The 11,975-nt window shown below is 36.3% G+C and overlaps 1 protein-coding gene across 2 annotated transcripts in view; it reads right to left on the bottom strand.

Moving 5' to 3' along the window:
• Positions 1-6,872: 6,872 nt before the first annotated feature.
• SLC7A2 (solute carrier family 7 member 2) overlaps positions 6,873-11,975 on the bottom strand; it is a 53,393-nt gene continuing 48,290 nt past the window's right edge. For both annotated transcript variants that reach the window (XM_054164481.1, XM_054164490.1), the window contains exons 8-12: positions 9,960-10,062; positions 8,686-8,891; positions 8,254-8,420; positions 7,811-7,919; positions 6,873-7,273 (exon numbers count right to left, since the gene is read on the bottom strand). In XM_054164481.1, coding sequence (XP_054020456.1) covers positions 7,086-7,273; positions 7,811-7,919; positions 8,254-8,420; positions 8,686-8,891; positions 9,960-10,062 — 773 coding nt within the window. In that variant the 3' untranslated portion in view covers positions 6,873-7,085. The remainder of the gene's footprint in view (positions 7,274-7,810; positions 7,920-8,253; positions 8,421-8,685; positions 8,892-9,959; positions 10,063-11,975) is intronic.

Raw genomic sequence — 11,975 nt, 5'->3', positions numbered from 1 at the left:
TTGTCCAACCCCTCTGCAGTCAGCAGGGACACCTCCAACTAGATCAGACTGCCCAGAACCAGATACCCTGGAGTGTCTGATTAGCGGTAAAGCAGCCAATAGAGCTCAGGTGTGGAGTAAGATGATGAAACTTCACGGTCTATTTTTCATTCTACAGCCCTATTACAGCCCTGCCTAGAACCTAGGGGGTTTGTGCAATGACCTGCGTTTTATGCAATGTCTTGAATCGTCCATTATGTAACAGATTAAGAGAAAGTGTGTTTTTGTTGCTACTGGGTATAATAAGAGCCTTTCCCTTTTTAAACATTTATGATCCCACCAAGTATTATACTCTGAAAGAGCGATCAGCCTTTCTTTTAAAGAAAATGAATCTTGGAGATAGAGAAAAAAATCTGTGCATTTGCGTTGGACATTTCACAGCTCCTGCTTCTGAGGTTTTTCTATAATCTGCAAAACTGCTAGATGCAGTTCCTATGTGCCTTCCTGGCTCAAATTTCCCTTTTCCTTTCATACACAGGATAGGTCAATGGTGACTGAGCTCCAAATATTAGTGCATTTTGGAAAAATATGGCAATAGCATTTGGAAGTAACACTTCAGAGTGCATTAAGACATACTTAACCTGGCATGTACCTTTTTCATATACAAATCAATACAATTAAATGATTTTATTAATTTGAGTTTCCTAGTTTTAAATGGTTATGCACAAAAACTAGCTTCATTTATGGTTGTCAGAGAAGTAATGTAAACTTACATGTAATGGCGCCAGTTCTCCACGTGAACAAATGGATTGTTTAAACACATGCTTTAAATGCAAAACTTGAAGATTTATCATGTCCCTGGGACCAAGATTTTCAAGATCAGTCTTAATGAATCTGTAGTACAATAAGGTGATTATTAATAATTTGAAAACTTAATTGTATACAAGAGTTGCAGTGTAGCTTAGAAAAAACCACAAACCAAACCCAAAAGTTACATCTGTGCTTAAATCTTTGAAGAAGGTGGCTACCCAAATATCATTAAAAACATGCCAGATGATAAGCCTGCTGTGCGAGTGTGGTTCTCACTCTCAAGGCTCTTGTTATTCATTGCTCAGACTCATGCTTTTATTCTCTCAACATACCCACGGCACTGTTTGGAATTGGTTTTTGTTGTTGGGGTTTTGGTTTTGTTTGTTTAATTTCAAAGAGGAAAAAGGGAAAGAACAATGAGTTAACCCATCCCAACTCTGAGCCTGGATGCTGCCAGGACAAGGCTTCCTGCTTCAGAAAATTGAGCACCATGAATGCCAAGAGCTCCCTCTGGAAATCCAAATTTAACCTCATCTGTGGTTTGGCACTGTGAGACAAAATGCCCAAATCAAAGGCTGGTGTTCTCTATTTCAGTGACTTCTGGAAAAATTAAATATTAAACATAAAACATGAGGTTTTTTTCCCCCTCTGTAAAATGCATGCGAGTTACCATGTAACTCATTTTAAATGAGTTAGTATTTGCATAATGTCATGACATGAGATCGCTGATGCACCAATGGTGATTAAGTCCCTGTATTTTAGTGTTTACTGAAACTATAGTGGTGGTTAAAGTGAGAGCTGTTGTATGAAATACATACAAGTGATACTCAGCTTTATTTAAAAAATACAGAACGAATGCACAATTGTTATCCCATGAAGCACATTTTACAGTTAATAAAGAGCAATGTAATTTTCAATCTGGAACTAAGGCAACTAAAAATATGGCTGATTACAATTCTATTGTAAAAGTGGAAAAAACAAGCACCACATTCTTAAATAGAAGCATTTTTACATTCTTAAAAATTCAAGACTTTTCATTTTAGTAAAGAAATACAAATGTGTAGTTTGAGTGTCATCATAATCATTCTATCTACATTTTAAATGCTCAGCAGCATGTAATACAGAAATAATCACTACAGGGTACACATGAACAAAAAGAAAAGTTCAAATGGATATGAAAACTGATGGGTTGTTTTAAAAAGATGCACACTTAACTGTTTTTAAAGATATTAACAAGTATTTCACACTTTACTTTCTGGTAACACAAAAGAAAAAAACCCTCCTAAAGACTCAGATCCTTTTTTCCTTTGTCCTGACTCCAGCTAAACTTTTACTAGTGAATCTGGAGTATACCTGGCACAAGGCTCAATGAAAATACACAAAGACAACAGAATTTGTCCAACTAACAAAAATAATGAAATATATACACAGTTCTTTGTAATTCATGTCTGTGCACAGAAAACCTTCAACTGAGCTAATGTTGAGGAGTTTGATTTCTGAAATCAAATAGAAAACAGATCAGGAGATGGTAAAGATATTTAGCTTTGGAAAAGTCCAGCTATTAAAAATGCAGAGGTCCTCAAAACATACACCAGGAAGAAATATTAAATGTACAGGAAATTAAAAACAAATACAAAGATCCTACACTATGTGAAACATCACTTGCTTTTTCATAAAATATCTCTCTGCTAACACTGAGTAACCTCAGTGCTTTCAATGAGCATACTGCAACTCGTACAAACTTCCTCACAAGTTGAGGAAGAATTACAGTCCAAAAGCATTGGAAGGTGCTTTTATTTTCTTTTTTAGGTAATCAAGTAACACATGCCAGCCATCATGTGGATTAAATGTCTACTGTACACACCTCAATGCCAAAGGCACCACACCTGGTTAAAATGATTGCACAGTCCCACACAGATTTCCTGCACTGCCATGAATTTCACCAAGGTTGTTCAGCTTTCAGGATCTCAGGATGAGAGTAGAATAGAATAGAATAGAATAGAATAGAATAGAATAGAATAGAATAGAATAGAATAGAATAGAATAGAATAGAAATTAACCAGGTTGGAAGAGACCTTTGAGATCATTGAGTCCAACCTATCACCCAACACTATCTAATCAACTAAACCATGGCACTAAGCACCCCATCCCATCTCTTCCAAACACCTGATGGCACATCCGATATCAGTACTTAATAATACCTCCATGACAACAGTATGCCATTTATTTCTTTATATGTGTGTGTTATCTCTTTGCATACATTTTAGGGGAAAGGTGGCTAGACTCGTATTTATCATCTGAAAAAAACACAGCATATAAGTAAGTTTCACCCAGTTTTACCTCTGAATTCCTGGTATCATTTGAAGTTTCTGGATAGCAGAGTTAAATTCCTAAGTACATAAGTAACCCCCTGTCACTACTGTTGACATTTATCACTGATAATTCTCTAATAGCAGGTAACATAAATGACTTTAATGCATGGTGACATAAACATAATTTGACAGATTTCAGGAATCTGACTGGCATTTGTTGTGCAGGAAAAATTAACAGACTAGTTTCATCCAGGATAATAGACAACAAAATCTAAGGTATCTGATAAAATTTCCTATTGCAGAATTAGGACTGGAACACCACAAGAAGATCACTTCAATTAATATGAATGATATAGAAATGTTTTGTAACTCTTAATCCTCAGAACAAAAACATTTATTTGTTTTCCCTTAAATAGGATTTGGCTTTCTTTCTTAAATCCAACTAGATAAGGATAATTCTTCTGTCTAAAGGCATATCCAGAATGTATCAATGAAAGTAAAGGTTTTGGAGGATTTTCTGCCAAAAAACCCCAAGTAAAACAAAACAAACCTCAACCCACAAAATAAAACAAAACCCAATAAGTTACTTCCAATAATAGATAGCTTGTATTAACACATACCATTACTAGTTGCACAGAACAAATTACAATATAAACAACTATGTTAACAAGTAACGGCAACACTTCAATTCCACTGGACTTGTGCTTTCAGCTGCTCCCAGCAAGTACAGACATACAGCAAACACCAGAACAAAATCAGGATTTGTTACATATGTGGCATGTCCTCTGCTCCTGCAAAGTCCCACTAAAAGCATCTGGAATTTGGAGACTGCATATACAACTGCATACCTAAACAAGCAGAAATGTCTTCTGGCTTGTCATGTTCTTACTCAGCCACTGACTAACTGACTGTACACACGTATAAATAAGCTTTGTGCAGCTGAAGCAACCAAGAATACTCAGTTACTTTAATTTAATTTTACATCTCATTAGTAAAGTGGGTAATTCCTGTGCTGCAGCTGCTTCCATCTTAGCAACCTTTGTACAGGCACATCCTTTTATTTTTATAGAATTAATTTCTCTAACAACAAGGGGAGAAATATTCATACAACTGAAAGGGAAAACTGTCAATACACATAATGCTGACACATCCATTAGGTAAATAAGCTAGAAGATTTATTTTCTTTAATCATCCCCAGAAGCCTTAGCTAGCACTTGCTTTAGTCAGAAGTGTTTTATATTGACAGTATCCCTTTGAGGGAAAATTCCAGTGCGGTATAGAAATTACTTTAAGCACTACATCAAAAATGGGGCAATATCAGACAGATGCAAACATAGACAGGTGTGCACACATACATTCTGTATGGTAGCCTAGGAAGGGAATGGGGGTCTTCCTTGCACATCACAAAACAGCAGCAGGTTGCACCTTGGGAGCCTGGTTCACCCGCTCTGCAGCATCAGCACCACAGGAAAAAGTAAGTCTCTGCTCCCCACTCACAGAGACACATAAGGAATTTTAAAAGAGTTGTTTCACTACAGGTTTATAAAGATGTCATGCAAAAGCTTTACCTAAGCACTGCTGACTTGCTCCTACAACAATGACATTTTTTGCAGATGAGGACTTAAGAGTACTGGGCAAGACAGGGCAAGAATGTTCTCTGCAAATATAAGCAGTGAAGAAGACATGCTCTTGACAGAGTTGTAGCTGATGAGAAAAAACATCAGCTTCTGTATTTTGAATATTTGTGGGGTTAAAAACAACAGAACATACACTCAGTCAATCTTTTGATTACTTATAAATAAAATCTTTGTTTTCACATATCTAAGAATTACTACATTGGATTCCTTCCAAGAGCCTGGACAGTCTTAAAATTTCTCATACTTCAAATGAAAACATATAGTTGTTTTGTTATGTATGGTGTAAAAATGGGCCCTGGTTGAGAAGCACAATTAAGGCAGCAGATCCAACAGACACAGATAGCTCTTTCAATCACATATGAGAGGTATCAATAGCTCTTAGAACTGCCTTGAGAATCTGAGATTTCGGTCTTTAATGGCATTTGCAAAATGATGATGAATTGTGGAAAGAAGTGGCTATAGTGTATGATCAGCTCTGGATGGATTACTATATATTAAAAATCGGGATCCCATTGCCACCTACCCTATAGTTTGTACTCATTCTCTTTGTTCCATCCATTTTCAAGGACCACCAATTGCTAGAACAATGGTCCTCAGGACAACAAGTGCAGTTAGGGGATGCATGCATAGTTAAGCGGTAGGTGTTAAACTACTGCATGCCTTCTGCATTTCCACATTGCTACTCCTAATTCCGAGTGGCCAGTAGAGGCCACTGGTGCAACAGCACATGTTACCCACTCGCTCCTGCCAGCACTGGAGGACCCTTTCCTACCAGTTCAACCTGAGAAGGCAGGCATCAGACTTGCTCCATGGTGGGATACCAGCCTATTGCCCTTCAATATTTAGACATGTCTACTCTCTTACTCTCTATTGCTGTGAAAAGAATGGGAGAGAGACAGAAGCAGCCTAACTAGTTTGGGTTTTTTCCTCTCTCTTTCTCCCCTTTCCCCTCCTCCACATTAATGAAACTCCAGCTATTGCAAACAGTGAGGGTGTCTTTCACTGTCAACCAAAATAGCTCTCATTACACCAAACAACAGAGATTAATACCAATTATTAGTACCAGCAACAGAGTGCAAACCTCCACAACAAAGTCCTAGAGTTCTTACTTTAGGGTATTTTTATAAATCCATTCTTACAAAGCAACTTCATATTAGTGGAATCCTTTGTGGGATTTGAGCCTACTATTTGCTGAGAATAAGTGTCAAAATACTTGAGTGCCTTTGACAGGTAACGTGACCTTTATGTTAAAAGAACAGTTTCCATTTTTACCAGCTTTAAAAATAATTATTCACCCAGCACTGCTGCAACAGTTTGGTTCTTACATAAATTAGCATTTGGACATCCTACCCACTTGTGGATTTTTTTCTAACATGTCCAGAATTTGAGAAGGCGGCTGGGATTTTCTACATTATTTTTTCTGAGGAGAGCTAAGCTCAGAAATATCAGCTTAGGCATATAATAAAGGAGAGGAAAGTGTGGCAGAAATGAATGACAAGAGGAAAACTGCTGTAAGACAAACTGCTGTATATAAGTACAAAATCTTGTAGGGGGGGGATAAAATCCAAAACCAAAAGGGCAAGACTTGCTAACCCACATCTAAAACTCCCTGTCAGTATCATGATGAACAGATTATTTCCCAGATGCTTTTGCAGAAATCACAGCTCCTCTTGGGGGTATTATTTTACACATGCAGCATCTCTGAAAGGAATTCACATATGTAGGAATCTTGAATGCTATTTAGTAAGACCAAAAGCTTTTAAGTAATTAATAATGGTAAGCCATTACTTCTTGGTACATAAATAGATGATTGTCTACTATTTGCACAGAATCAGAGGTGTACAATTACCATTTGTTTTGCCAATACTTTCTAGGCCTTTCTGCAATTTATCTCCTGTGAGAGTTACTTCTGTAGAAAGAAGAGAACTATAAGAGTGTGACCAACACAAATAACAGAGATAAGGAAAAAGTACAAAAGGCACTTGTGTTCACAGTGCAGTGTCAAATAGTCAGAAGTTCTTGCAGACACTTTTTCATATTTTGTGATTGTCAGTGATTCTGGATGAAAGTTCATACAATGCATGTAAATTTTTGCTTGCCAACAGGTACTTCTCTTCTTTGTTGTTTGTTTTTTTTTTGTTGTTTGTTTTTCTCTTTAATTTAAATACTAATCTCCATGCTGTCAGTTCTGAAATGAGGAAGATGGATTAGGAGCTTGTCCAAAATACTAGCCAGGCCTTGTAGTAAACACTTCCAAGAGGCACAATGTTGTCAGAAACCTTTTGAAATTTTAGTCTGCAAGTAAAATGTCAATTAAAGGCTTAAAATACTTCTATGTTTGCATAGATTAACATTCACTTGTCCTCTCATGTGCAAGAAATCGATCACTTTCATTTGCAGTTTCAGGTTCATCCATTTCTTCTACAGGGTTCTTTTCTTGCAACCCACTGTTTTCTGAACAAGAGTCATCATCTCCTCTGCTACGATGACCTTCAAGACTGTGTCTGATGCCGTAAGCAAAGTAAATGAGGAAGCCTTCCAAAAGGGGGGAAAAAAAATCATATTCAGGCATTAAAAAGTACTTAGTTATTACTCTCTGCTGAACATAGTTTTCCAAAAGAAATTTCTTCTTCAGGTATCTGAAGGTCTTCCCTGTTTCTATGCAAATTCCAGTGTTTCATGTTAGCACTAATGCTCTAATAAATAATGGAAACTTCCATCTCTAATTTATGTCTAGATGCAGTTAATACAACCTTCCATATCTTGAAGCAGAATGACTAATAAACTGAGAAGAAATCTGTTAGAAACAGGTTTGTGTGCAATTTTAGCTATAATTATTAGGGGGGGAAAATGGTGGCTTATTGGAATTAGTTCTATAATTATTATAGGACTCAACTTGTACTTAATAGTTTTGAATACATGTAACTACTGCTTCTGAAGCATGCTTTTGTTCTGATCAGAAATATCAGCTGGCCTTTTTATTAAAACACAATTTATTAATTTAAAGGAAGAGATTCAAATGTTCTAAGATGATTCATGGAAGAGGTGTCCAAAATAAACAGATGTACCTACCAAGTGCCATCCAGAAGCTAAATCTGATCCAGGTGTCTCCACTTAATTGTACCATCAAATAAATATTTACCAGGATACTGAATGATGGCAAAAATGGCAATAGTGGAACCTAAAGGGAAACAGTTAATATATTAGTATCGAACATAATTTCTTGCATGTCACACTTCAGTTGTACAACACAAGCTAGAGATGACACATCTAATCACTACAAAAGAACTGAAAACTTCTTATTGGAATATAGTGGCATTTTCTTTTTCACTGGGTTTAATCACCAGTTTCTACATACTTTTAAAATACATTACATTGAATACATATTTTCTAGTGGCAGTGCATTAATGAAAGAATGCCTGAAAAAGAACCATCTCTCTCTCTGCCCCTCTCCCACTTGTTGGAATCCATTCAAGCTTCTCATTAGAAAATAATACAGAGAAAATGTTGTTCACCATAAAGGCCACTTTCTGCTGGTTCTGGGGCTGCCTTTGGATGAGGAGAATGGTAGCGATGAAGGACACCAACAACACAGCAAGAAGGCCAATACTCCAGGGCTCCAATTTAGCAATGAAATGAATCCAATATGTAGTGAGGACACTCAAGCCACAAACCAAGAAAGCTGATGGATATAGGAAAGAAGTCACTTAATCTCTGCATTGAAGAGGAAGCGACTGTTAAGAACAATAGCAAGTCTTCAGTATGAAATGTTATAATGAAAATGTTTAAATAAAGGAAAATATACTAGACTACGGATTAGATGCATCAAGAAGTATAAAAGCATTCAAGAGATTAATTATGACTGAAAGAAGGCATATTATCACTGGATTTTTTATTTTGTCCTTCATAAAATTCCATTATATGAGTTTGGACAGCTGAACACTTACCTAAAAGACCTACTAAAAAGTTAACAGTAGTTGCAGTTTGCTCAGTAGGTAAACTGGATGGATTAAGCAGGACCTGAAGATTGAAGTGATTCTCTTGTATCATATTCATCTGTGATTCACTTACTGCAGATTCCCTTTCAGATGCAGCCAAAGCTGCTTTTTCTGGGGAATATTTTGTTTGTTCATAGGTTAAACTGGGTTGGTACCTATGCATAAAGCAAACAGGATAATAAAAAAATTACAGTTACTTTAGGATTCACAGCAATACAACTCTAAGAACGTATTTAAATATTAAATTCTTTGCAGTAGAGATTTAGAATTTCCCAAATCATAACTGCCCTGCAATGGTCATATATATTCACTATCATATATAAACCAATTTTGGCAATTCACTGTTTGTTTTTTTGGGGTGGGATGGGGTTTAGGGATTTTCTTGGGCAGTATTTTAAGCTATGTGAATGGGTCAGATAAATGACCAGTCTTGTGTACACACACAGTAAAAGGGGACAGAATCTGGTGGTCAGTGGCAGGGAAAGAGTAGGAGAGCTCCTTCCTGACTTGCTTGCTTTACTGTAAGACTGTAACTGGCATATTCTGAAACCATCCATCTGCTTTGTTAGAATTTAAGTGCATTTTAAAAAATATATCTGTTAAATAAGTCACCATGGGATAAAATATCCATTTCTTTTAAAGTGTCAAACACTGCAACAATGAATTTGAGCTAAATTTAACCTGTTACACATTTTAAAGTTATTTAGTCTTAAGTAATAAAGACTGACTTTTTAAGGTAAAAAGAGCAATACACAACAAAGTGAGCTATAACCACTGTCCACATAGCTATATCACAGCTGTATTTTCTTGTATCAGGAATATTTAATTTAAATTTATTACTGTCAAGACCAGTGTGGTATATCTAATTTAACTGTGAAAGCATACATCCCACAATCAGCTTGCTGTGTGTTTGGCCTGAGTTGGGTTTGTTTTCTTTTCTTTTCTTTTATATTTTTTTTCTGTCTTTTGCAATAGTGCTATTTCATAGCTTTACAAACAGAACAGATACCAGAGTTTTAGTGACAATAATTTATAATCTCACTCACGGAGAGTTAGTATCTGCACTCTCTTGTAGGGCTACCACATCCTGAAACACTTGTCTGGTCTTATGTTTCTTACTAGGATAATACAAAGCATTTAGCTATCTAGCAAAAAACATCTTGTAAATGTCACTCCTGTTTATATATTGACTGTCAAGAAATAAAACACAGCAGAATACTCACCTAAGAATGAGGACACAGGCTGCCACAAGTGAATAAGCAAGGAGTGTACCAATAGACATCATGTCCACTAAAGCCTTTAGGTCAAACAGAAAAGCCATTACAGCTAAAAAACAAAATAAAAGAAAATGCAAAATTTATATGAAGCTGACATAGAACTATAGAACTGTTTAGGCTGGAAAGATTTACAAGATCACTGAGTCCAACTGTAAGTGCTAAGTTTAGTATTAGGACATACTAAGAGCTGAGGTTTGAAAATCTGTCTGCAGGGTAACTTTACAAGGTTTTACTGATAGCAGTGTAAGTGAAACCATGGTAATCCTTCAAAACACATTTTGTAAGTCATTACCAACATTCCCAAACCTAATTCCTTACAGTTGGGAATCTCCTTCATATAGAGATGCACTGAAGTGCCATACAGTCATGCTGCATAGTCAAGCCATTCATATTGGACTTACTTGCACATAAGCATTTGCACACATGGCTTGTTGAATTGACAACACATTAAAATACATTTTTATTGAATAAGGTTCAGATCCTTCAACAAAAACTTACAAAAGCTGAGAGGATGGATCCCACAGCAAAACTGGGGCAAAATGATCCAACCCAGTAGGTCACCAGTATGTAAAACTTCTGCTGAGCTGAGAAAGAGCTCTGTGTCAAGACGACCTTCAGCATTGTTTCAAATAAAAAATAGTTTTGCAGAGTTTAAAAAATTATTTACTAAAAAGATGATGTGTTCAAGCAGCCTTCAGGAAAGGCCAGCAAAATCTCACAAGAACTAATAGTCTTAAGATCACTGAAAGCAGAGACAGAAACTTCCACGACACTAGGAGCAACTACAGCAGTCTTTGTGTTTACAAAAGCTAATTCTTCTAGAGATTCTGGAATATCTTTTTTATTTTGTCTGTGCTGGTTGCACAGTGACACAAATATATCATAAGCTAGCACAAGCCATCACTAAATGAAAGGCTAATGCTAATTGACATGAAATGTATCTGGTCAAATAAACCTCTTAAAATAGTTGTATTCTCTCAACATTGTTGAGATGCAGAAAAAAAAGAATCTAAAAATATCTAATGTCTTGACTCATCAGTAATCTCAACATCCAAAGAAATGGTTAAATGTCATCTTTATACAATGTATATGTACACACTGATTTCTTATATATATATTCAGAAATACCTAGACATTCAAAACCTGCCTGGATGTGATTCTGTGTGACCTCCTCTACGTGATCCTGCTCTGGCAGGGGGAAGGACTAGATGATCTTTCAAGCTCACTTCCAAACCCTAATGTTCTGTGATTCTGTGTATGATTCTGTGACAATATTTATGTTATGCTTGATAATATATCTGTAGACAGATGTATAGGTGCACAAACACACATTCCCCTCGTATTTGATCCTGAGGGAGAGAGCAAAATGTGATTTTTCTGAAAACAAGATCACTCTATTACAGAAGTTTTATTTCATCTAACTCTCCTTTTCCAATGAAGGAAGGAGGACCATCATGTTTTCTTCAATGACAGAAGATGTTCCTTAATCAAAGAAGCTATTTACTGGGTAGATTTCTGAATACCTCACTGCTCTGCCTAGTCAAAAGATCCCAGGTAAGCAAAGCTGAGGAAAAACAGAACCTACTATAACCTGGTGTACAGTAGCTATATATTTGGTTTTTAGTCATAGCTTCTAAAGGCTACTTTGTAGGTCAGAATATTCTTTTACATTAAAACCAAACTGAAAAATGCCTGAGTGTCTGACCCAGAAAAGGCACAGTATCACTTTTCTACCTCTTAGTTCTGCTCCAAGAAACAACAGTAGATCAATTTATGGTGAAACCCTGGACTGACACCAAAACATACAGCTCTGTGGAGTTTTGTAATCATGATTACCACATGTGAAAGATAAGTCAGAGCAATAATATGTGACAATTGGCTCAGTTGTAGTCTTGATCTGATAGATTTAACTAAAGGGCCAAACATCTTAAAGCTATGAATGAAAAGTCAGATAATAGAAGC

This window comes from Dryobates pubescens, chromosome 1 (assembly GCF_014839835.1).
Source record: "Dryobates pubescens isolate bDryPub1 chromosome 1, bDryPub1.pri, whole genome shotgun sequence".
Taxonomy (NCBI): Eukaryota; Metazoa; Chordata; class Aves; order Piciformes; family Picidae; genus Dryobates; species Dryobates pubescens.
The sequence above is the reverse complement of the archived record's forward strand: the minus strand, read 5'-3'. Positions and strand labels throughout refer to the sequence as shown.